This window comes from Athene noctua, chromosome 1, assembly GCF_965140245.1.
Source record: "Athene noctua chromosome 1, bAthNoc1.hap1.1, whole genome shotgun sequence".
In the NCBI taxonomy this organism is placed as follows: domain Eukaryota; kingdom Metazoa; phylum Chordata; class Aves; order Strigiformes; family Strigidae; genus Athene; species Athene noctua.
In genome coordinates, this window is record NC_134037.1 from 131,900,020 (window position 1) to 131,926,699 (window position 26,680).

Below are 26,680 nucleotides of genomic sequence, written 5' to 3' on the forward strand. Positions count from 1 at the left end.
TAAATGAGGAGAGGTGGAGGTTATAGAAGGCCAACCCTCTCTGTGTCTGTTGGGCAGCACAGCTGAGAAAATAAGCCATCAGCACAAACCATGTGCATCCAAGAATGTGGATAGATTTTCAGATATCCTGATAACTTGCTCCCCAGTGGGTCGCTTTCACCTTGGATCACCTTGTTGTCAGAAATTCCAGCTGCTGTTACTAAGATAATGTCAGGCTCCAAAACAATTACTGAAGACATGCGTGTCTTCGTCGTGTCTGCAGGGAACTGGGAGGAGGTGATCCATACTGAAGCTCTCCTTTATCAATTCCATTCTGTTGGCACAGCCTGGAGGTTGATGAGCTTGAGTCTGTTCTTCCTGCTTGTTCTCTGCTATTCAGGAGGGCTTAAACTTTTCACCTGAAACATTAAATGTTTTCCTTGCATAGATAACTTGTAGGAGGAGTTGGTAGCAGGAAGACAAAGCTCTTCTAGAGGTTCGTTATTAAAACCATCCAGAAGACTGTGTAGGTGAAAAGCAATGCTGCTCTCACCTTGTAATTGTCAAAACCATCGACTCAGAAGCTGGTGTTAAGTCTCTGCTCAAGTGAGTTAGCATTGAGTCAGTCTTTGCTTTTGCACAGAAAAAAATAGATGTAAGCTCTCACCCAGACTGTGGCTCTCATGGTTTGTGGTATCACTTGCCACAGTCCGTATTTCAATCCCCAGATTGTCTTAGACCATTTTCCTGGAGCTTCCCTCCTTAAACAGAAAGGAAGTAAAATTCTGGAAGGTGTTGGTTGTGTGTCTGGTCTAGTCTTCGTAAGAGGAGACACTGTGCCGTCATCCAGTGGGGGAGGAGACTGTGGCGGGAGAACAAATTTCTTCAGCCGGGGTTTATCTAGAGATCAGCTGGGTGCTCAACTCACAAAACAAATGGAGGATGTGGTCTGAATGTGGAAACAGGCTTTGGGCAAAGTGCAAGGGTGACAAAGGGTATAAACACTCCTCTGAGTAGTTTGGCTTTGACACAATAAGATGCTGGATTGTAATGTTCACCATTAGCAGCAAGCTCTCTAGGAACTGTGGGCTACAGAGGTGTTTGAAGTGGTGGCCCTGTAATGAAGCCACTGCTGATGAAGGATAATAAGCAGCTTATAAATGCATGTGGCGTAATGTGAAAGCAGTGTGAGTGGGCAGGGGTGTGTTGCACACCAAGCTAGGAAACGAGCTGGCCTTTTTCAGGTGGTGCTTACTGGGCAGGAGTAACCGTTCAGGGTACCTGTGCTTTGGGAAACGCAAGTCTTGGGTCTTCTGCAGTTGGCACAGGACGCTGAGAGAGGGAGGTAGGCCAGAACACTCCTGTTTTTAGGCTGAAGTTCAGCCATGGGGTTACTGTCATGCTTCTTGGCACCAAGAGTTGGGGCATTCTGATGACAACGTAAAACCCATGAGAAGCACCTAGGCCAAGTTCTGATTCGGTGCCAGAAAGCAGCGGGGAGCACAAGGTGGGCAGCTCCACTCGCCCACCAGTCTGCCGTGGTGTCCTAAGGGGTGCCTCAGCCAGCAGCATGGAGCACACAGGGGACAGCAGCTGCAGCTGGGGGAATGGTCTGGCTTATGGGAGGAGGGAATTTAGACAAAAATATGGATAAAACCCATGAATTTTTAAATGGCTTACAAGTATAAATGCAAAGGAAAGGACATTAAAAACTAACCTTGGAGATAAGGGCAGTAACTCTGCAATACTTAATCACCAAAGGAAGAAAATAAAATAATCAGTAGAAGCTAGAAATTACAAAGTACAAAAATTAAGCCAGTGGGAACAAAGCCTGTAAGCGACAAGGCTAGAAACATAAGCAGCTTTTTTTAGAATGCCTTTTGTTTTTGATAGAATTGAACATGGCACATGTCCATTACCAACTGCAGATAGCAGAATTGTTTGTAATGAGAGGAGGGGGAAGTGTTCTGTAAATATTTATTCTGTGTTGGTGCTGGTGTCATATGGGAATGATGTACTTCCTAGGCAAACAGTAAGGAGGATTTTAAATAGCATCTATTGGGGCGAAGGCTTTTTTGATCAGCAGCCTTCAGTAAATGGTGCTTGTTGGCCCATGAAAGCCACCCGAAGGCATCCGTGGTCTACTCTCTGTCAGGCTCGGGACTGCTAGGGAAAGCCTACAAGGCTGGAAAAGAGCCAGCTCTGTGCTGGTCCTTAACAGTGTCAGGAAGGCTGCCATAGCCATCCAGATGTGAAATACTGAAACAGCAGAGAAGTAAATTGCCTCTCCTTAAAACAAGCAAGCAATCCAGGTTCAACAAAATCAAATCAGTTTGACTGGAAGTGGCAAAAAAAAAAAAATTAAAAAAAAAAAATCTAAATTTATTTTTTTAAAAAAAGATCACTGTTAATACTTACCTGGTATCTTACCTGTATGTGATGATGCGATCTGAAAAGTTTACATCACCTAGAATTGAAGTGCTCAAAGAGGGGATACACTAAGTTAAAGTAATCATGAACTCCTTTAAAGAACTGGCTGGCTTGCAGATTTCCTGCAACAGCGGTCAGTGCAACATAAACACTTTCTAAATCGGAGCTGGAGAAATTGCCCTTTTAAAGTGTTTGGAAAGAACCTAGTTGATGAGCAAAGTCTGAGTTTCAAGAAGCTGGAGCTGTACAGCTCAACAAGAGGGAAGACTTTTGCAAGCCTCTTTAAGCCCATTTAATTAATAATAATTGGTCGTGCAGACAAATGACCGGTTTATCTTGTCCAGCCGTGATTGCCCCACCTGTGGGCATCATTCCTAGGTAGCTGGGTGAGCATGATCGATGAGGCTGTTCAGCAAAGAATTCCCCTTTTCAGAGAGCAGATGCGCTCAGTGAGCTTCCACCCCCCAGGCTCTGCCACAGCCACTGCGTGATGTGCACAGAAACTGTCCCAGCCACAGCCCTTGCCTTCCACTGCTGGGACCACCTTCTTCATCTGTTACAAACACAGAAAGCCATTAAACTAGCCCCATAGCCCAGCAGCACTCAGCCTTTCATTAAGCTCTCTTAAGGTATTATTTACCCAACTATACACTCAGCCATGTGGTAGGCAGTCTCTTACTGTCTGTTAAACAGTTTGTGTAAGGCTTCTTTGCTTAAACAGACTATTTGAGGCTCAATTGTAGAGTGTCTTTTGGTGATACTCACTTAGATTATCATGGATCAATTCTTATGAGACAATTACTGCATATAAATACATGTATCTTAGAACTGGAAACACTGATTGGAAGGTACCTGTGGAGGTCATCTGGTTCAGCTTCTCCCTCATATTACCCCTGTACTCAGCACTGGTGAGGCCGCACCTTGATGCCTGGGTTCAGTTTTGGGCCCCTCACTACAAAAAGGCCATTGAATGACTCGAGCGTGTCCAGAGAAGGGCAACGGAGCTGGTGCAGGGTCTGGAGCACAGGTCTGATGGGGAGCGGCTGAGGGAACTGGGGGGGTTTAGTCTGGAGAAGAGGAGGCCAAGGGGAGACCTCATGGCCCTCTACAGCTCCCTGAAAGGAGGGTGCAGAGAGGGGGGATGAGTCTCTTGAACCAAGGAACAAGTGACAGGACAAGAGGGAATGGCCTCAAGCTGCGCCAGGGCAGGGTCAGAGTGGCTCTTAGGAAGTATTTCTTTGCAGAAGGGGTTGTTGGGCGTTGGAATGGGCTGCCCAGGGCAGGGGGGGAGTCCCCATCCCTGGAGGGGTTGAAGAGTCGGGTTGACCCAGTGCTGAGGGATCTGGTGGAGTTGGGAACGGTCAGTGTGAGGTTAATGGTTGGACTGGATGATCTTCAAGGTCTTTTCCTACCGAGATGATTCTGTAATTCAAAGCAGGGCTGCTTGTTTGTCCTAAATCAGGTCAAAGACATGCTGGGTAGCAAGACACTCTGCAACAGAGCAAGCTAGGATAAGAAGCAGCAGTTGGATGGCTCCAGGTGAAAAGTGATGTTGCTGAAGATCTTAAGGTTTGATTCAAATGCTGGCCAAATCTGTCCAGAGGTCTCATATTGGCAGTGGAGAAGAAAAACATTCCCAAGAGGTAACTTGCTGAAAATAATTCCAGGTCCTCCCAAGATGTTTCTCATTGCAGATAGGCAGGTACACATTGCCGAGAAGTGGTAGCTACAGATGACAGCAGGATTGCTCCCGTCTGATGTCTACAGAGGAATGAGTGGCACTTTCTCCAAGTCCCAGAAAGGAGGGATACGAAGGATATCTAGTCATTCACTTCCCAAAGTGAAGTTTTAGCTAAAGCACAGCAGGATGTTGAGGTGACTGCACCCAGACCACGATGCAAACATGGTGAAGTGTCTTGTGCAAACTGGCGACAGGAATGGTAACGTTTCATATCTCCTGGACCAGAGCAAGGCAAGCCAGTCACGTACCAACCACTCATCAGTAGGTCATTTAACACAGTGTGATTATCCAAACTTCTGAGCAAACTTAGAGGGCCCTGAGCAAAGCAGACCTGCCTGGTTTGACAGTTTCTGAGCCGTTGGCCTTTATAAAATCAACCATGGCTCTACTTTTTCCCTGACATGTGAACCAGGAGGACAAACTGTGGAGATGTTGACAAGCTGGGTGACAATATCTGGGGAACATGCAGTCCCTGACTGCTCTAAAGCAGTGGAAGTAGGCAGGGAAGACTGCAGCATTAAAAAAGTTAAAGACTAATAGAAGGAAACAAAATTCCCTATCTTCCTTTCCTAAGACAACTGAAAGAAGTTTCTCCAGCTCCATTGCCTAGTAGTTACAGTATCAGAATATAACTGGTTTTATAAAATAAAATGCATTTATAAAAAGTCAAGCTCCTTGATTAATTTATGCTAATCTATGTTTATTTTTCTGAATACATAAAATAAGTTTGTTATTTTAAAAAAGACATTTTTATTCAAGTCAGGCAAACCTAAAGCCTGGTGTGAAAAAAATGTTCAGCAAGTTGCCCACTTTAGTCTGGTTTTGCAGTTGTAGAATTTAATTTCAGTGGTTTGGGTTGCTGCCATTGAAGGAATAACTCATTCAAAGCTGAAAACCAGACTGGGAGGAGAAAAGGCTGGAATTATTTTTCACACCTGACAAGCAAGAAAAAAGAAGTGTGAGACCGTGAGATTTCCTCATTCCAAAAGCCTGAAGGATCCAGTCATTGGAAGAACCCATTTAGTTATCACAGAAAGATTTAGGTGGGAAGAGACCTCTCTGGACCTCTGTAGTCCAAGCCCCTGTTTGCACTAGGGATAACTCTGTGGCTGTTCTTGAACTGAACAAGCCTGACTAAAAAGACTAGAGCAGTTCATTCAAGCATGCTTTTATGAATCCATTTTAGTTTGTATTATTAATTTAAGAAACCAAATTTAAATGCTGTTTTTGCAATCAATTAAATATTCCATTTTCCAAATGACAAGTAAAAAATGCTTCATTCTCTATTTCCTAACAAAATAAAATGTAAATTAAGTATCTGAATTAATGCATGTTATAACTGTACAGTGCTTGTATAAATGTGAATAGATTTACATATCCACCAAGTTAAAACGAGTGCCAATTTTAATGTAAAGTCTATATTTATCAGCATATTCGCATAGCTCTCAGCCAGTGACAGTAAACCTACCAAAATAAAGTACAACTGTAGAATAAAGATTATTTAACCTGTGATTAAAGTCAGCAATTCATATCATTTTGGTTTAAATCAGAACACTTTCTAATGCTTTTGTAAGTGGAGATGGAGACCTCAGTCCCTCTCTGAGTGGGCTGGTACCCACATCCCTTCCCACAGGGCCATAGCTACCAGGGTGAAAGTGTTCCGCACTGGGCTCTTGAAGTAGTTTCTTTCCATGGAAGACCTGTTGCTGAACTGGAAGAGGACCTTTACTCGGCTGCTGTGCAGTGGCTCTGATGACTTCTTGGCTGGGCTGTCCGCTCTTCTGTTAGTACGAGATGGCAGCTGGTCTTCACAGGCCAGAAACACTCCTGAGATGCGGCTCTGCATCCTCCAGATACAGCACTGGGGGACATCTAAATCTGTGCCCTGTAGGCACGGGAGTAGGGACTGCTGTCTCAGCCAGAGGTTTCATTGTCTCACATCTCAACTATTCCCATCTTCTGCATCTCCTGAGATTTCCCCACCAGCATGTTTGATTTGTGGGGCAAGCAGCTGAACTCTGGCTCTGCAGCTGGTTTTGCTTGTGACTTTACAGTCCCTGGTGAGGACTGCACTGAGCACACAGACAAGTTCACAGGGGTCTGGGGAGGGGAGATCAGACATATGATGCAGAGGATTGTAGGCGCCAGCCCTTGCTTTATCAAGGACGCTCCTCCGTACTCTCCAATACCTCATGTGAATGGAGCAGATGTGCTCTTGCTTGAAGCTGCTGCAGCCTCAAGTGACACCCAGCAATGTCACCAACAGAGCTGCAGCCAGCATGGAGCAAGGGCACCTCTGCGAGCCTGAGCTCTTGGGAGCTGTCAGATTGCTGAGACCGGAGCAAAACCAAATGCTTTGGGAACTGGGACTGTCGTGGTTTGAACCTGGCCAGCAGCTCACTCATCCTCCCCAGCCTGGGAGATAAGAGATAGAATTGAAGGGGTAAAGGGAAACTCATAGGTTGAGATAAAAACAGTTGAATAATTGAAATAGAATAAAACAATAACAATAATAGAAAGTACAAATGGGTAACGCACAAAGCGATTGCTCACCACCTGTTGACTGATGCCCAGCCTGTTCCCAGCTAGCGATCCCAAAACACCAAGATCCCACCACCAGGAGCAAGTGAGAACCCCCCTTTCCTTCCTGGCCACCCCTCCTTTATACACCAAGCATGACATTGTATGATATGGAATATTTCATTAGCCAATTTGGGTCCGGTACTCTGGCTGTGCTGCCTCACAGCTGTGCACAGGCAGGACATGAGGAGTTGGAGAGACTTTGATCGCTTGTTGTTGATCGCTCAGCAACAACTGAAAACATCAGTGTATTATCAACATTCTTCTCAAACCAAATTCCATACTGAATCCAAACCACAGCACTATTCTAACTAGGAGAACAATTATTCCATCTGAAACCAGGAGAGAGATCTAGCAAGAAAATGAGTCTAGTGGGCAAGGAGGGAGAGAGGACCCCAAGGAGAGCCGGAGCCATTGCTGCTGAATGTTGTCATCCATGGAGGGGAGGGGGTAGCATGGTGCTGGGGAAACGTGATGGGATTTGGACCCCCTTTTCTACCTGTTCTCTTAAGTGTATGTTTTAATAAATGAAGGTACCAGAGTTTTCCCTTTCCTTTGGTGCTCTGTAAGGAATAAATAACCTAGCATATACCAGGGGCTCTGTTGGCCCCTTCCTTAGTCTGTCTTAACTACATAAAAGGGATTGCTCACAGTCCCTTCCATAAGCACCAGGAAGTGCTTATTTTCGGGCAGCATAGTGATATACAAACATATTGCCATTAACAGCACCATTATGGCTGTACCAGTACTCTGATTTTTTTCACTCTAGTTAACATGAGAAAAGAGATTCAGGTATTGTTACCAGAATTTCTTTCCTGAAGTAACTTTTCTCCCCCATAACAGGTGTTTTTGGAAGCATTTCTCTACCAACTCTGCTTACATTTCAAGATATTCAGGACACATGCTTTCTAGGGATTCTGCTTGACAAGGCACTGAGTCTGGAATTCACACCTAAACTTTGTATCCTGCATCATCACGATTTTTTGGGCTGATCAGACATCTTCTCCCTCCTGAGCCTCCGCAGTGAAACTCACAGAGCTGTCACAATCTACCAAACATTAGTCGTCATTCCTTCTTCTTAAGTTACGTGCTTGATGTGCCCGAGTGTGTTTTTTTCTTGGCATGTTAGGCCAGTGTGCATGTTGAGGAACCATGTATGCACATCTGTGACCTGGCTCTGCAGTTGCCCTTACACAATTGGTCTTTTGCTCACGAGAGCCAAGGCCCGGCTTGGCATCATGCTGCTACGGCCAGGTCAGCCTCTTCTGGCTGTATTCGCCATCTCTGTTCACAGCCCTAATCCGTCCTGGGCTGCAGGACTGTGTGCCGTGGACCTGCACAAGGTAGAGGGGAAACAAAGAGTTGGGGCAATTGGATCGTGTCGTGTCCAGAATGGTGATATTTTTGGGTGCTCACCTTGATGGTCTGATGTTTTCTATCACCTGATGAAGGAAGGAGAAATATAACCCTTGTAACAGAGGAGGAAGGGTCTGTGAGCCACACTCCTGGGGTTTTCAAGAGGTTTTTTAGACATTGCTGCTGGCAGTGGTGTTTGTGGCGGAACATGCAGAGAGGGAAATGCTGAGAAACAGCCAAAGTATTTAAGACAACAAGAAGACTCATGTGGAAGAGGAACTTGTCTGCCAAAGGGTGGTCCCTCACAAACCAGACAGGCTTTTCTGAAGCTCAGAATCAACATGGCAATCATATAGCAGCATGGAAAATGTAACTCCAGTGAGTTGTTATTCTGCTGTTGCACATCCCTACTGCTGGTGTCAGGCATGCTGTAGGCCCGGGGGTTACAGCTGGGTACATCAGCCTGCCGAGCTCAGGCAAGCCCAGGAATGCTGTCTGCAGAAAACACCATTTTGTGGTGGCTCAGAAAACAGGGCTGAAAATCGGTTTCAGTGCAAAAATTATACAGCTTGCAATGTGTGATCAGGAGTAGAGCCTTAAAGGTGGCAAGTTAACCCTCAGAAATCAGAAAATACTGGAATTAACATCACCCTTGTGCTGGGCATTACTGGCCACTATAAGAGCTTGATGCAGCAGTAGGGAGTAGACTCCCCCAAGCTTGTGGCACTGATGTGTCCTGTCCAAACTACTGTTCCTCCTGTTCTCATCCCTCCCCAGAGATGACTTCTTTTTTGTGGAAACTTAAAGCACAAGTTCCCCATAGCCATTTGGCACAAACCTAGCCAAACAACAGCGGTGTCTCCTGTACTCGCAGGCTTCCAACTCTGCTGGGTGCGTGCCACAGACTAGCTGGCTTCTCAATGCACTTGTGGACCATGAGAGTTCCCTGAAGGATTTCTGACAACCTGAACCAAATCCAGGGTATGCCACAGTACATGAGAAGTGCTAAATAGCCAATCTGTCCTCACACACTAACCACCTTCTTTCCAAACATGCAGTAGCTCCCAACAGGCATTGCTACCAGAGTATCAACCAAGGATGACTTCTCTGGCAGCTCTTTCATCTTCTGCCTTGTGTTTAAGTTCTCAGTGTATGTCCAGGGACTCTGGTCTGTGCATTCTTGTTTCCCGTTTTCACATGCCATAAATCTCTTGCTGGCACATGTAGACCACATAGCCAGCACCTGCCAGACATTAATAACACTGCATGACATGCCACGTGGGTGTGCTTTCCTAGGTCATGTGTTTCCATCAGCCACTGAGGTCAGCACTGAGTTCCCCTGGGAAGCTGCTCAAGTCAGGATGACAGAAGTCAGCCTTGGCTCTGTTGTCATGGGGTTTAACAGAGGGGATTAACATTGGCCCCTCACTCAAAAAGGCCATTGAATGACTCGAGCGTGTCCAGAGAAGGGCAACGGAGCTGGTGCAGGGTCTGGAGCACAGGTCTGATGGGGAGCGGCTGAGGGAACTGGGGGGGTTTAGTCTGGAGAAGAGGAGGCTGAGGGGAGACCTCATGGCCCTCTACAGCTCCCTGAAAGGAGGGTGCAGAGAGGGGGGATGAGTCTCTTGAACCAAGGAACAAGTGACAGGACAAGAGGGAATGGCCTCAAGCTGCGCCAGGGCAGGGTCAGAGTGGCTCTTAGGAAGTATTTCTTTGCAGAAGGGGTTGTTGGGCGTTGGAATGGGCTGCCCAGGGCAGGGGGGGAGTCCCCATCCCTGGAGGGGTTGAAGAGTCGTGTCGACCCAGCGCTGAGGGATCTGGTGGAGTTGAGAACGGTCAGTGTGAGGTTAATGGTTGGACTGGATGGTCTTCAAGGTCTTTTCCAACTGAGATGATTCTTTGAATTTATGACAGAGTCGAGGAGCTGAAGGCCCTGGAGTTGTCTAAAATCAGCTGATAAGCAATATGTCTCAAGCTAAGCAATGGAAGACTAGGAACTAGCTAAAATTTGCAAGCTCCAGCAATGTTGCCTGTTTTAATGTGAGGGGCAAGAGCGAGCTGGAAAATGTCTCTTGCTCACTGTCCTTCTAAGAAGCTGCAAAAACATCCTAAAATTCAATGCTGTTGCTAAATGGTCAGGCTTCAAGCTTCTCAGAAACATTACCTTCCAACAAAACACCTTAGACAAACTAGAGCTTGTCTCTTGCAAGGACACATGCCAGACACCTTTTTAATAGACTGCATGGCTGGAGTGATTTGAGCTGTCACCTCGATGGCCTGTATGGCCACTCAGGGTACTGGCAGGTGATGTGTCAGTCTTGCAGTCGCCGACGACACAGCCCCAGCACTCTCCGCAGCTGCTGTGTACAGCAGAGGTGCTTGAATCTCCCAGGATTTGCGACAGAAGCAACTTCTTCAGGAGCATCCTGTTACCCTGTTGAAAACTTTGTCCACTTTGCCTACAGCTACTCCTCAGTTCTGCAAGGGTGTCATTTTGCAGCCAAGCTGAGGCTGCGGGGTGATGCAGTGGGTACACAAAGCTGCTCTGCCACCCTGCATTTTGCTTACGGCTGCAGTTCTTGGGAGCTGCTGTGCCAAGCATTTTCTTTCCAACCACCCTGACAGCCGCTGGCCCATGATGGTGATGGCGGTGTCTTTCCCTCTCACATCAGAAAGTGCCCAGCCGTGGCAAGTGCTGTGTCGGCTGCGACCCACGTGTGGGTGGCTCTGTGCCCTGCGCTTGGTCTCTGGACTAAGAACCGTGCATGGGCATGTGGGAGTGGGTCTCCCTCAAAATCAGCCTGTGGGGCTCTGGGCACCTCCACAGCAGTGATCCCAAAGCCTCTTTTGACAGCAGCATTCCTGCTGTGGCCTGGGGAGGCTGAGCAGCGCCCAGGACACCCACGCTGGAAGCAGAGGAAGACCAGCCGGTGCTCCCGTGACTTGCTGGGGGTTCAGAAAGCAGCATGGCTGCCCGGGAGAGGTCAAGCCAACTTCCCACTGCGTCCTAAAGCAAGTTGGACACCCCCTGGGAGTCACAGGGTGCATCTCAGTCTCCTGCAGGTGGAACACATTTTGTACCCTTTGTCCTGCAGAAGGGCACAAAACGCTTTGGGGTGTGAGGTACTCCAAAGGTAATGCTTTTGGGGCACCCTCAGCCCAGGGGTAGCCTGGCCAGGCCTCAAGTGCTGTTGCAGGTTGTTGCCGGCCACCACCATGTCCCCAAGCAGAGGGGGGAAGGGCCCAGGTTGGCTCCTACTCACCTTGTCCCCACGGCCCCGGCTTCTTCCTTCCTCATGGGGTGCCCATCTCCCCTCACACCCCCACAGGCACGATCCTGTGCTTCAGCTCCCCTCCACTGCACCCCTGGCAACCGCGGCCCGGTCACCCCAGCTGTGATGTCATCCCCTTCTCATTCCAGCAGTGCCACCAGGCCCGGGGCAGTCATGGCACTGTGGCCCCGCCTGACGGGTGAGTACCACCCTCCCTCCCCGGGCCTCCTCGGAGAGTTGGAGGGGTCGCGGGGGATGGACGGGGGTCCCGGTGGAAAGGCAAAGCCCCCGGCGGGGTGGGGGGGTGGCTCACAGCGGGGCACTGGTGCCTGCCAGGTGGGGAAGGCCGGGGATTTGCAGCGAAGAAAACAAAGAAGCAAATAAACAAAAAAAGGAAACGATCCCTCCCCCAAACCAAGTCAGAATAACTGCCACTCAAACCACAAAAAACCTCCAACTTTTAATTTTTTTCCTTCTTTTTCTTTATTCTTTTTTCTTCTTTTCCCTTTATCTTTTCTTGTTTCTTTTTTGGTTTTTCTTTTTTCTTTATTATTTTAAATTTTCTTCTTCTTTTCCTTTATTCCTTTCCCTCCCTTTTTTCCTTGTTTTCTTTTTTATTTTTTATTTTTTCTTTATTATTCTAAATTTTCTTCTTCTTTTCCTTTATTCTTTTTCCCCTTCTTTCCCTCTTTTACTTTTAATCTTTTTCTTTCTCTCTTTTATTTTTTCATTATTTTTAATATTCCTTTTTTCTTTTATTCTTTTTCCTCTTTTCCCCCATTTTTTCTTTTTTTTTTTTTTCTTTTTTCTCCCACCCCCTTTTTTTTCTCCTCTGCTTTTTTCGTTTCTTTCTGCCTTTTGCCCCAGAGCTCCTGGTGCCCCCAGGGCCCTGCAGTCAGGGGTGATGGAGGGAGACCTCAGGCCAGCTCATCCCTCTGCCTCATTCAGCACCAGCAGATGGAAGCAAGCCGCCCCACCAGCCACTCTTCCATTTCCACCCACCACTTGTCCCCATTCAGGAAGGTTAAGTGCAGCCTGCCTTCTCCCACAGGGCTGCTGACCTTGCTGATGTCTTCTGCTGCTCTGCCAGTGCCTCCTGCTCCCGGCAGCCCGTTGTCAGACAGAGAGTACCAAATCTTCTTTGCCAGCCTGCAACCCCCCTGGAAGGCGGATGTGTCCTGCCAGCTGCGGCAGGCACACGGCTGCCTCAGCCCCGCCATCCTGAAGCTGGACCAGAAGGAGAACCATGGCCATATCCCCAAAGGTAGGGACATCACCTCATATCCAGAGACAGAGGCCAGTATTCCCCCAGCTGGTCCAGTTCCAGCTGTTTCTCTTCCCCAAAATGCCACAGGACTGCAGGAATGATGCTGGAATGAGTCTCCAGCCCAAACTCCAGCTCGGAGCAGGACACTCCCAGCACTAGAGCACTCTGGCTTTGTGCAAGGCAGTTTGGTTATGTGGCCTCTCTGGGCACCCCTTCCGATACTGCACTGCTTTCTGGAGAGAAAAACTTTTCCTAAAGGCCAGTCCTAACCTCCCAGGCAAGAATCTGCATTTTTTTTACCCGTGTTGTCTGTCACAAGCAAGAATGAATGAAAGAATAGTTTGACTTTGTCATCTTGTAGCTTTCCTTCAGGTCCTTGTGGGCTGCCATTAGCTCACCTCCCCATCTCCTCTTCACCCAGCTGAACAAGCACAGCTGCCCCAGCCTCTCTTCATAGGTCATGGGCTGAAAGCCATGGCCACTTTGGTGGCCCTTCGCTGAGCTCTTGAGTTTCTCCATTGGTGGGGTGGCAGGGGAAAAAAAACAGGCCAGTTTTCTGAAGCTCTCTCTTCGCAACTGCTCTTCTTATAACCCACTCAGCTCCTTCCAGCTTGATCTGGGGCTTAAACACAGAAGCTTGGTTCATGGGCTCTCGTGGGCCTTTAAGAAAGCTTGAGCTGATAAGCTGCTTCTTTAAGTGTTTAACATTTCAGGAGCCAAGAAACATCCCAGTTCAGAAAGCGCCATAGCAACAGCACCCTTTAAATCACTGCAGTCATACTTTCCCTGCACCCCTGCATCAGAGAATTTAAGTGGCATAATTATATCTGTGCAGCTGAAAAACTTGGGACTACTTCTGTTGTATTTTTCTTCAGAGGAAAAAAAATAGGAACAATTTTCTCATAAAAAATATGTCTTTATATTTAGCTATGAACGTCAATGAACTGAATGATCAGCCAACTGTGCTTATTTGGACTTCAGCTTGAGGGCAACTATTTCTTGCTTGTTTCTGCAGCTGTGTCAGGGAACAGGTTCCACCCCTCATCACCAGACCCAGGGATGGGTCCTGGGCTCCTCCCTCGCTTGTGGGCACCTGCCATCCACCATGCTCTGGCACTAGGTGCCCCCGGGGGCTGTTTCTGGTTCCTCTCTCAGTGATGCCCAGCACCCTGGCAGTGCTCTTTGGCATATCGAGCCACACTTCCATTGCTGCTGCCTTCAGAGGCTCAGCTGCCAAGAGCAGGATCACCTGGGAATGCCAGGAGATGGGATAATTTTGCAAGATGACCTCTTTGCCTTCTTTTCCTCCATCCCTCAGCCCAACAGACCCATCCAAAAGATTTTATTCCCCTCTGTGTTCCCTTTTTTCCAGTTTTGGGTCTATCTGGCATATGTTGCAGCCAGGCTAAGAGGCTGAGCAGATGCAACAGAGCATGTGCCCTCACATGTTTTGTCTCTGCGGTCCTCACAGATGAATGGCAGCGCTGTCTACATCCAGATATTCAAGATATTCATGAGCATTAATTGTGCCTCTTCAGGTGCAGTGCGGAGTTACCTTGAGTTTTAAACAAGGGAAACCTACATGTAGCCTTTCAATGCTCTTTGCAGTGGAAGATGAGAGACAGGAGGATGTTTCTTGATGAGTGTATGCAAATATCTTGGCTGGTTCCATCTTTTAGTGATGATGGAATTGTTAATTAATTGCCTCCCACCCCCGCCATGCTGGGAGGTCCTGCAGGGGGAGGTGGCCACAAAGCCCAAGGGAGTGGCTTCCTGATACCCAGCAGAAGCTGTAGCTGTTTGCAGCAAACACATGGGCATGAGGAGCAGAGGAGAGAGGCAAAAGATCATATTGATTAAACTAGGTGCTAGGAAGAGCTCCCCTTGGCAGGAAGGTCAGAGAATTCAAAGAAAGATGAGTATTTCCATCGGGGAGATAAGCTGAGAGAAAGGAGCAAACAGGGATCATTGCTAAAGGAGGCAAGCTGCTTGTCAGACCATGCCATCAGCATTCAACAGGCTGTGGGAGAACTGAAGACATGGTGAAAATCAAAATGCGTTTGTCTTGATTTTCACCATGACGCAAAGAGAGCCCACAGGAAAGTTTATATGTATCAAATTTTCCTTCATTTCCCAGATGCTGGAATGAAAATGTGCTTTTCTTCTCCCCCCACCACAAAACAGAAATTCCTGTATCATCGTAGGTATGGTTTGTGACAGGACACAGTAAGCTGTAAAACTCCAAGCCTGGCCTGGTATGCACTGCTGAGGATGCAGTCCTGGCCCAGGAGAGCCAGGCTAACACTGGGGTTAGCCAGTGGTTGGGCTTCCAACCCTGCCCAATGGCAGCAACACTCCTTCACAAGCAGTGGCTGTGTGATGGAGAGTAACTCTGCAGCTCCCAGTCTGCACATGTGGGCATTACACTGGCCAAGCCCATGTCCCCCACATCCTGGAGGGATTTCATAAGGCATCACCAAAGGACAGGGTGGAGATCTGTTGTGTTCCCTACATGTTGGGCATTTTTCGATGCCGGGATACCAGCGGATACCTGAAATTCTATTTTTGCTGGTGAAGCCATATGCTCAGCGCAATAGAAGGGCATACAATGTAGAAGATGGTGTACAAGCAACTAACAGGAGAGCAGTGTAATTCCGCTGCTAACCTCCTCCATCTCAGCTAGTGCTTGACCCATTTGGTGTGCACCAAGAGCTGGTCATGCACTCATAGAGCGGAGGGGGCACAGGATTACCCCCCTCCCCAAATCTTGCAGGGTTTTCAGCTCTCCTGCATGACCTCAGCTACCCTGCGATCACTGCAGGAAGAACTTCAGCTTTTGAGCCAGTCATGTCGGCAGTGCCGGCTTAAGACTATGGTGCATGTGTGTCCAGCCACAGGCTTTGTCAGCAGCATCTCGGCCCTGTGGGCTTTCCTCCATCCTCTGCACAGCTGGAATCAATGACAAACTATTTTGCACTGAAGATATTGTGTCCTTTGGTGTTCCCAGCCTCTTGTCTGGTCATCTTTTCAACCCATTACATCACTACTTGCCTTTTTTTTTAAATAAAACCCGTCAAGGACTAATAACAGAGTCCTTATCAGATCCTGAAAATAGGAGGTTTGGGTCTCTGTAAAAGGGAAGATAACCATGTGAAAAAAGGCAGAAGGACAAACTGAAACCCTGGGTGGTTTTGGTGGAAAGTGCATGTGGCACCTGGGATTGGGAGCTGTAACAGCACAAGGCTGTGATTGCTGCTTGGGTGCAGAGAGCTTTCACTTTCCCTTCGACCACAGGCAGCTCTGAAAACAGCTATCTGAGAGGTCCCCACCCCAGGCTGCCAAAACCTGCAGCCTGCTCCCATCTCTCTCTCACCCCTCTCCAGGGCCGGTCTGCTCTGAATTCCCAGAAGCACCGCGGTTTCAGACCTTCTGCGAGTTCGCCCAGTACCGCTGCATGAAGCGCCACTTCTACACCAAGGTGGGGAGCGGGATTCAGGACAGGGCGGGGAGGGAGCATCTCTTGGGAGACGGAAGGGGTGAGGAGGAAGGGGTGATAACACAGTGGCGCTCATGTTTCTCCCTCTCTCCTCTGCTCAGCGAATCCCATGTCCGAGTTTGTCTCCTCCAAAAAACCTCTTGACAGAGCAACCCCATGCTGTGGGCTCCTGGACAAGGGACAAAGGCTCCCCTATGGAAGAAGGTACGGCTGCACCAAGCTGCCCTGGGCACCCCTGCTCGCCTGCTGATCTCCTGTAGCTACTCCTCCCCCTCAGCAGCTCTCTGACTGGCCTCAGAAAGCCTGCCCTGTCCCACTCTCTCCACAGCTCTGGGTCAGGATTCTCGCTTGTCTGTTGATAACCTGCTGCGCACCAGAGTGGATGCTCTCCTGAAGTACTCCTACGCACTCTTGAATCAGAAGCCGCTGCCAAAGAAGGTCCCCCTGCCCGTGTCAGGGTTGCCGAGACCCCCAAAGGATGGGAGGCTGCCTGTGCTCCCACCAATCCTGCCGGTTCCAACTGCTCCGCCTGCCTCCTTGCCTCCCAGTCTGGGATCCCCTGGCCAGGCAGAGGAGTCCTGGCAACAACGCCTGCAGAGCAGCGTCTGGAAGTTGATCCACTTGGCCCTCTCTTTGGAGAAGTCCCTGGGCACCAAGGGCTATTCTATGGACTCCAGCATCAAGGAAGACCCTGGGAGCACATCAGGCAGCACCGAGAAGTGGATGCAGGAAACAGCCCCCCGTGGCAGGTGAGGGGAAGACCCGTGCCCCCTGCTCAGCAGGGTACCACATTGCCATCCATGTAGGGCTGTCCTCACGCACACTGGCTGTTAGCCCCACGGCACTCGTGCCTGAGCACAGGCAGGCTTTGTGGAGCAAACCATCCCATACGGAGCAGGAATGTACCCAGAGAACCCTTCAGACACCCCCCACTCCAGCACAGAGTGATCAGCAAGAGGGTGACCCAGCACTGCTAGCATCCAACAGTGTTACTGTCCTGAGCAAAGTGCATTTAGACAGGACGTTACCTGCAGGCAGGGCTTTATCCCATGCACGTGTATCCCCACACTGTCGCCATCTGCAGTGTGCAGACACTTCTGCACTCATCCTCCTCCCAACTCCTGTCTCCCAGGAGTCTGGATGACCTGCAGGAATCGCTGCCTTGTGAACATGGGTCCTTGGGATGCTGGAGTAAACGTGTCTCACTGTGCTCCTCACCTCTCTGCAGGCAACATAAAGCAGATGTTTCTTAAAACAGTCTGACCCGAGGAGCTCTCCAAGGAGTGCTCTGTCCTCACCCAGGTAGACCAAAAGCAGCCCTGAGATAGGAAATGGAGACAGGAGCACAGAGCCTTGCTCCTGGCTGTGCAGGATCACTACTTCTCAGGCACGTGCACCTCCCTGCATTCTGGATCTGTGCATTGCTCTTCCTAAAGGGTTTCTGGTGCCCTGTTCTGGCTTTGAAAGCTGCTATATGCCAGTTCAGCACAGGGCCCTGCAACAGTCCAGCTTGCTGCAATCCTTTTATGCGACCTTCTTAGTTCCTCTGGCCTAGGGATGCTTTAGGAGCTTGCCGAGCATCTTGAGCTCTTCTCAGCTGATCTGCCAGGATCCATTTGCCTCTGTCCTCAGGCAGCTGGGGCTGGTGAGCCCAAACAAAAAAGACCTGCAAAAGGATCATATGTTTTTGCTCAAATGTACTTTTTGATGCTTTAGTACCTTGTGGCTGAGGACCACTTCCTTTGACTGAGATACAAAGATTATTTTGCTTGCCAAGAGCAAAAAAAAAATGCTGTCTGAATGTGGTTTTCATGCAGAAGTCATTTTGGTTTTGCTCTGTTGCGAGCTAGTGATCCTGCAAGTGCACAGGTTTTGTGCATGATTGCACATCTGTGGTTTCTATTAAAAACATTGCATAATACTACAGTTGAACCAGAGATCTCACTTCTGCACCTAAAAATGAATTGCATCATGTTGTTAAGCTATAACTGTTCTCTTGCAAGGCAGTAACTTATGTCATCCTCCTTCCTAATATTGTAGGAGGCTTCTGCTGCCTAGCAAATTTTTCCTAGTGTATGTACTCTAAGGCAAAATTCTGTTTCATTGAGGATGTGTTCATTTTCCCTGCCTCTGAAATGGAGCCTTGCTCTGATTTAGTTATATTGGGATTATTGAGGGACTGCTGTGATTGCAGATGACACTCTATTCTGCTGCAGTTTCTCAAAGACACTAATGCTGACTGTTGTGGCTGTAACCTGGCAGACAAGCCCCATCAATCATGCTAAGCAAAGCTTAAACTCAAGTGAGGATAAAAAGGTGAGATAGACTGCACCTGTCAGCTTTGCTCCTCGCCACATCCTGCCTCCTTGCAAAGGGACTTCAAAGCAGGACCTAAAAAAGCAGGAAAATGCTTTGAGGCATTTCCATTCCAGCAAGAGGAGCAGTGCTGGGTGGGACTGGTCAGTGTGCACAGGTGCCGTTCAGCATCTGGTTTAACATGAGGTGTGCACAGTTGTGACGGGCACCAAACCCAGGGCTGTGTGTCTTCCCTAGAATCTTATGTCCAGCAGGACAATAATTTCTTCTCACTCTTCCCTGCTCGTGGCAGCTGCTCTGGAAGTTTTGCTAGCTTTCCTAGTACCTGACGAAGCTAACCGTGACCTTTAGAGAGACACAGGGCAAAGGTAGTAACATAATAAGCTGGAGAATTTGCAGCACGCATTTGTGGTCTTTTTGCCAGCAGTGATTCATTATGGTAGGAAAAAAATATCTCTTATTGCACTTATTTTCAATTTTTAGTCCTTACACTGCTTTCTGCCCCAGAAAGAGATATTTATTTCCCAGTCTTTCCTCTCCTCAAAGTTACTTATAGCTCTTAGCTCTCTGTAGCTCTTACATTGTAAAGCCCGCTCAACTCTCATTTTCTGAGGCAATTTTCAGTGTCCCTTTAAAACATCTACTCAATCTAGCTCTGTGAGCACTGTTCAGTGATGGGTTTCAGCAGTTGGGTACACAGAAGGAGGTCAACTTCCTTTCCCTTCCCTGCTCTTCTGTTTGCACACCAGAATTGTGTTTGCCCTTTTTCCCAGGGCTTCCCGCTGTTGAGGTGTTTGTCCACTACGACCCCTACACCCCTTTCGGCGTCACAGCTGCCCCAGATACAGACCTCATCCTGTTGGTATTTGCTCATGGATGTTTGTGGTTCACGTGAGCCCAGCTTCTCCAGCAAGGCTGAGATGAGCCCTCCCGGCAGCTGCACCTTCCTCCTCCTGCTTTACCCCTTCAAACAGTCCATGTAGTGCTTACATACTTCATCCTCGGCAGATTTCATTTTAAGACCAGATCCTTCATTAAAAATACCATCCCCAGAAGGAACACTCTTTTTTGAATTATCAACACTCGTTCACGATTACTTTTCGACCCTGGGTCTGGTGGTGCAGGATGGGACCCATTCCCCTGACATTTCTCAGCTGCTTTCAGGAACTAGATGTCACTTTGGGGATTATGTAGAGGTATCTTCTGGACATTCAGTGAGGCCAGGGCCCAATTCAGTGTCTCTATATTGCTACTGTGCATGGCTAGCTGTGAAAGGGGGGTCGTGACGACGCAGGTTGTCTTCTCACCACCAGGGCAGAAGTTCACATGCTCCCAGGCTTTTGGGACTTCCAAAGCAGAGGTCTCTCAGTGTCCCAGGGGAAAAAAGGCAAAAGGCTGCAATATCATACAGCTCAGCAGGAGAGATGTATCTACGAAATACAATTTTTCCCACCGTATGTGGTCCCCCAGCCCTTGGGCAGGTGTTGCATTCCCGTTCTCCCAATAGCTTCCTGCACTGGGTTAGCCATGGGGTTTGATCTGTCAGGTACCTAACCAGCCTGCCAGCTGCCTTGGCCTGCAGGCCAAGATCACTTTTTCTTTCTGAAGATGTTAAGAACACTTTTGCCTTAGTGGTTTTAGTTTCCTGCAGCAACTCCCCTAAATGAGAAGTTATGTAGTGCTGGAAAGCTGCTATTTGCTCCTTATCTTCTTTTCTGCTTGCCTCAGGTATTCACTCCACCTCACACAGCCAGCCAATATTGGGGAGGTTCAGCAGCTGAAAGTTAATGGCCCAAATCCTTGTCACTGCATTGAGGCAGAAGTGGATGTTGTTAACCAGCACTCTTCAGAGATACCGCTGAAGTAGGCTCTATGTGTATTGCTCCACAACTTGAGATGCTAAAGCAAGATAGGCTTTTATCTGAGGTTTTTCTCTTTTTGCGTTTGAGCAATTACTGACCGTGGCCCACAGATTTTTCTTAATTATATTTTTTCACATTCCCTTTGAAACATTGCCTTCCAGTACCTGTTAGGCTTTTTCCAGGGCAGCAGTTAGGGTATTAACATGCAGAACTGCTAAACTGGGGAGAGATTTGCATTAGGAAATCACTTTAGACAGACCTATCACTTTCCCTGATGCATGGTGAAACTTCTGCACATCCATGAACAGCTCAGCAGCGTGTTAATGAGTGCAGGGGACCAGCAGCAGTGCTGTTCTACTCTGCCAAGCATGTACCGTTTGCCTGCAATGCCTCTGTGATGGGGTACAAAGCCCCAGCACTGCTGTAAGGCAGTAGGAGGGTGGCTGGATGCACCAAATTGCAGTACCAGGGCACTGGGCATCACCAGGAGAGGAACTCAGGGACATTCTCCGGGGCACCCAGTGCCACTGCATGGTGGATTGCAGGTGCCTGCAAGCAAGGGAGGAGCCCAGGACCCATCCCTGGGTCTGGAGATGGGGGGTGGGACCTATTCCCCGGACACTTCTCAGCTGCTTTCAGGAACTAACTGTCACTTGGGGATGATGTAAGTATATCTCACTCACCCAGAGGTGGTAAACCAACTGATAAATTTGAAACTGTGGGGACAGAAAACCTCCCAGCAGAGATGGAGAACAGAGATAGAGGAGGAAATGGATGTGACACAGAGAGCAGCAGAACTTCTTGTTAACCTCGGGCTGATGGTGTGGCCATTTCCTGAGTGGATGAGGGAATGTTATGAACACAGTTCACATGCATCTGCATACATGGCCAACAGCAAAGTGTCAGCAGGTAGTGCACAGGGATGTGAGGCTTTCTGATCTGCATGAGCCGATCGCATCGAACACGGTCTATAAACCTAAAGTTTGCTGTGCAGCAGAGGCTCTTACCCGTGTCTGACTGCGCCTGTTCTGAACAAGTAGGTCATCAACACTCAGCAGATGTTTTATTGCTCCTTATGATCTACTTATGGAAGTGCTCTTTTTAGAAAAGACTGGAGCCGAGTTCCCTTGTACTGCCCCTTTTGCCTGTAATCGTCTATTTGTATCTTGTTCGGGCTGTACTTGTTGGACCAGTACGTGTGTTGGAGAAAGCAAAGGCTGTTAAACCCATTTATTAGCAGTTGCTTTCTAGGCCTCAGGTTATTTATCTGCTATTTTTTTAAAAGCACATCAAGTTGGACAGTTTTCTTCTTTTTTATACCTCAGTGATGAAAACACCAGAGCTATTCATATAATTTTTAATGACTGTTAACACACTTCTCACTTTACTGCATTGATCATCCTGATGTGATGAAGAAGCAATCAGTTCACAATGTGTCACTGGAATAACAAGCAAGTAGTGAAACAATAGCCAATAATGGCATATTTGTGGATAACTTCTTTCAGGTAAGAATACTATCAGGGTTATTAGTTGACATTTGTGAGTCCCATCAAGATCACCCAGCCAGTTTACCAAATCTTAGAGACAAAGATCCAACTGTGCCTAAGCAGTCAAGCACCTGAGTGGTGGCAGGGACTCCCTTCAGCTGTCACAGATTTATCAGCAAAGTGGACCGAACACTTGTTCTCCTGCACTACAACTGTTTAAGGGATAAATTGTCAGTGTTAGGTAATCCCCAGACAAAGAGCAAACCTTTATGGAAGAGAAATGCTAGGTGTGCCTTGTGAGCTGTCACAGGTTCTTCTCTCAGCAGGGTCCAGCTCCCAGTCACAGAAAAATGCTGAGGGGGTTGAACTGAACAACCTTAGACAAGATTTTCAAGTGGGATGAGCACAGACTTTTTGCTCTAAATTTAAAATATTCTGTTCTTCTTGGTATCCTAAACAGTCTGAGTGTTTATAGAGGTAAAAAAAAAAACAAAACAAAACAAAACAAAAAAGGATCATGTGAAGACATGAGACAGAGGAGTGGACATAAAGGATCTTACAGGTTCTGGAAGTGCTCTCTGCAGGATAGGTGGACTTTGCTTCTCTTTTTTACTGGCATATTTTAATTCTTTCCAGCTTTGCCTGAAAGAGTTGGTATCTGTCACTGTTGTTCTCAGCTGGCATTCTTTTGTCTTCTCTGAACTCGGACCTTCCCTCCACAAACCTCAGACCAGGTTGGTCACACTGTGGTGTTTCGCAGTAAGAGATGCACAGGCTTGCAATACACAGATTTCCAGGTTTTCAGCTGTCCTTGGTTTTTCAGTGGATGTGTTTGGTAAGCTGTGGGGAAGCACCATGGTAATTTGTTCACGTGTCTGTATCCACAGAATCCCATTTGCAGCCTGTCCACAGTGCAGTACAGGACAGCATGTTGAAGGAACATCTTCGCTTGCCTCCATGCAGGCTAGAGCAGCATCTGCTGCACTGTGATAAAACAAATTTGACTGTAATGTCTTTTGAAAAAATCTAGCACTCATTATATTTTCTGTGACTAAGGTTTTCCAGGTTCTCTTGTAATATCTAAGTGAGAGAGATGCCTTCAGAAATCCTGACATACTCATTTGCTGCTGGATAGTGTGAACTGTTTGGGTACAGGATTACTTGTTTCTGACCCGCTGCAAGTGCAGAGCACATGATGTGAGCTCCTTCACCCACAGTGTGTGGCAGGGCCCAGGGATCTGTTAAGGAGGTGCACAAGACTTCATCCTGTTAGTAGTTCTAATGCTCACCCACGTTCTCCTATGTGAGCACACACCCAAGCCCACTGCAAATGCCAAGAACCTGCGTGTTCCTGGGGCACGGTCTATGCCTCTCACACATCCATGGATCTGTGAACACCAGTCACTCCTTACAGCTTGATTTCTTCACACACTGTGTAATCACAAGAGCTTAATGGCAGGAGGTTGATCGCTTTTACCCTTCAAGCCTGGCAATTGCTCTGATTGCTCACCCTGGCCTTCCTGCTCAGCACAGGACATGAAGCCATGCCTAGTGACCTCTGAAGCACAAACAGTATCATGTGGCTGAGCTACAGATCCTTCTCCTAAGAGAAGTTTAGGATATCTTTTTGAAGTCAGCAATCTCTGGAGAAACCAACCCATCAGCTGGTCCTGTGCTAAATACCCTCGTTGTCAGAAACATGCAGCTAATTTCTGGTTTGAATGGATCTCTACCCCAAATTACAGTCACTAAAAGTCATTACTCTTCCATCTTCTGATGAAGAGAGTCTTACAGCTATCTCCATCTTGGTAGAAGTATAGACTGACTGAGTGGTCACCCACTAGTGTCTTTGCTCAGCTAATTACAGGTTCTTCAGTTTCTTGCTCCAGATGGAAATTTTACAGGCCTTATGAAATCTGATCTTCATGATCTTCCTCCAGGTTCTCCACCACTTTTTTGTTTTCTCAAGGATAATCTGAAGGTCTCCAAGAAGTTTCAGTTATTTTTAGGAAAATTTCTCCATACAGGTTAGCCCATGCATGGATTTTAAGAGCATTTTATCATAAGCAATTGCTGCTCTTACCTTTTCTTATTTTCTGCAAGATAAAAATTTATTTATCATTTATTTTATTTCCAGACATAGAAGACAAATATTTAATCAGCATTTTTACCTCTTCTGCATCATTGCTGATAATTCATACCACCCCTGCCTAGTAACAGTTCTGTACTATGTGTACAATTTCTTCTGTTCCTAAGAGTTGTAAAATATTCTTATTGCCCTTGCTCCACTGTCCTTAAATTTTATACCTTTAGCTTCCCATGAAGGTTGGGATGAACAGTTAGTTCATTGTTGCCAATTTTTTCCCCTTTCTGTCAAATACATTGACTCAAGCAGGAGGGAGGCTGAATAAGTTACATACTCCAGACCCAAATGGGGTTGCGCCATGGTCAACACTCAACAGACCTCCAACAGACACCTCCTTGGTATGCACTCAGATGGACAAATCTACGCAGCAGCTGCTGCAGGGCCCCTGGGAAAGTGCCTTAAGCTGTGTTCCTCATCCAGTCCCTCTCATGTGCTCCTGAATGCACACACACCCCTGTTACACAGGCACATACAGACTGCAAACACCCCCATTCCTCCATGTGGTTTGGCCAGAAGTCCAAGGTTTCTTTGGGAGGGTTGGGGTTTTTTTTGCTATGCTTTGGGATTGTTTTCCCCCTTTTCAGTTTTTAACTGAAGGTCTATTCCGCTTGTGACAAGAGACTTGACTTCCTTCATCCATTTCTCTGGTCAGCCTTTTAGCCCTGAAGAATGATGAGGCAGTGATGATCCTGTGCTATGCAATTCTGGAGGGAAACTGTCTCTTGTCAGTGGTCACCGAGGCCTGGAAGGAGATGGAAGAAAGAATCCTTGGGTTTGGAGATTCGGTAAAGATGCTGATGTCCACCTTTGATCCCTACTGTGTGCAGGGCTCCCTGCACTGCTGAGCACAGTGCTCCAACAGCCAAAGAGGTGCCACCTCCTGGGAGAAGCTGACCTGGGTGACCAGAGAGGCAAGCTCCAAGTGAGGGATATAGGAGCTCCTCAGTCTCCTTTTTCCCTCCTGACCTCCCCACTGCATCCGCCCTAGGTGTGTGACAGCCTCGGGCGGCATCACATGGACCTGTGCCCTGACTGTGCTTTCTGCTCACTGAAGTTGGAACAGTGTCAGAACATCAGAAACCTGAACCGTGTTCACTGTGAGACAAACAGCTTCATCCCCTACATCAGCCCTCAGATCTCAGCCCAGCACCGGGCTGCAGGCAACAAGGTACCGAGCATGCTGCATGTCCTGCTGGCCTCTGAGGAGGAGCCTTGACTGGGTGGTGGGGAAGGGAGGAAGAAGCATGGCTCTATTATCCCACCCCTTTACAGACCACCCCTCCAGAGACCTCACAGGAGTATGGCCTGGAGTTTTCCAGAAGGCTGAGGATGGAATACTGGTGCAGCTGGATAGCGATCCGTGGCTGTGAGGACCCTCGTGTGACCCTCTGGCTGAAGGCAGAGTACACTGCCTTCCAAGACGGAGATGACCCACACAAGGTGGGTGCCCAGTGGATGCTCCCATCCCTCCTTCTCCTCTTCTTTCTCTGTCCTTCATTCCCATTTCCCCAGATCTGTGACTCAGGAGGAGTTCAGCACCCCAGCTACTGCGTGTTCAAGAGCCACCAGTGTCTCCAGCAGAGCCTCTACAACCAGAAGGTGAGAAGCAGCCTGCGCTGCCCTTTACATAGCCTTCTCCTCCACAGCTGGTCCCTCCACAGCCAGCCCCAAGTCCCTGCCTCACTGGCCTACTGCTTTTCCCTCCAGAAGGAGAGAACTGGGTGTGTTTGTGCAGGAGGGATGACAAATAGTGACCCAAGTGCAGCTGGCATATAACTGAGGCAGTGGGATGTGCACAGACACTGTAAGAGATGGTAGTGGAGACAGTCACTGGTCACAGAATCACAGAATCATCTCAGTTGGAAAAGACCTTGAAGATCATCCAGTCCAGCCATGAACTTCACACTGACCGTTCCCAACTCCACCAGATCCCTCAGCGCTGGGTCAACCCGGCTCTTCAACCCCTCCAGGGATGGGGACTCTGCCCCTGCCTTGGGCAGCCCATTCCAACACCCAACAACCCCTTCTGCAAAGAAGTACTCCCTGATACCCAGTCTAAACCTTCCCTGGCACAACTTGAGGCCATTATCTGATGTGGAGACAGAGGAGCTGTGGGGAGCCTCCCACCCATCAGGATGTATATCCCCTCAGGCTAGGGTCTTCCCCATCTACTGGATACTTTGTAGGTGGTAATAAAAACCAAGAACCTCAGAGCAGGACAGAGGACTAGCTTATATCTTAGGAAACACACAGTTTAGCTATCATCCTCTCACTCCCACTTCCCATCTGGTTCTCCCCTCTTCCCTCCGGTGCCCCCATCATCCCAGCCTCTAAATGCCATCCATCATGGGGATCGTCCTTCCCTGGGGAAAGGATGGGCAGTGATATCAGTCCTCTAAACTCAGGCTCTCCTTGCAGGTGTCCCGCCGCGGCTGCCACAGAAACGAGACATACCAGGTGCTGAGTGAGAAGGAGGGAGAGGAGAAGGTGCAGCAGTGGCAGCAGAGGTTCCTCAGCCTCTCCAAGGGGTGATGCAGAGTAGCAGGAGGATGTGCAGGAAGCGCCAGGTTCTGGAGCAGGGTCTCTGGGGATGTGGTGGGGCAAAGAGCCTGGATAGACTTGGACAGCTCTTTCCAGACCCTTTGCTGGCCAGCCAAACCATCACAGCCAGCTCTCATCCTCCGAGATCCTGCTCTGTACCAGTGGCAGCAGCACATCATGAGGCGACCCTCACTCAGCAATATTTCA

General features: G+C 48.2%; 1 protein-coding gene across 1 annotated transcript; it reads left to right on the forward strand.

The window, feature by feature from the left end:
- Positions 1-11,532: 11,532 nt before the first annotated feature.
- On the forward strand, positions 11,533-26,464 carry ACRBP (acrosin binding protein). Its single transcript, XM_074900240.1, has 10 exons — positions 11,533-11,557; positions 12,410-12,622; positions 16,009-16,103; positions 16,223-16,325; positions 16,450-16,870; positions 24,585-24,717; positions 24,921-25,100; positions 25,205-25,372; positions 25,445-25,531; positions 26,351-26,464. The coding sequence occupies exons 1-10, from the start codon at positions 11,533-11,535 to the stop codon at positions 26,462-26,464; spliced, it is 1,539 nt and encodes a 512-aa protein (XP_074756341.1).
- Positions 26,465-26,680: the final 216 nt, after the last annotated feature.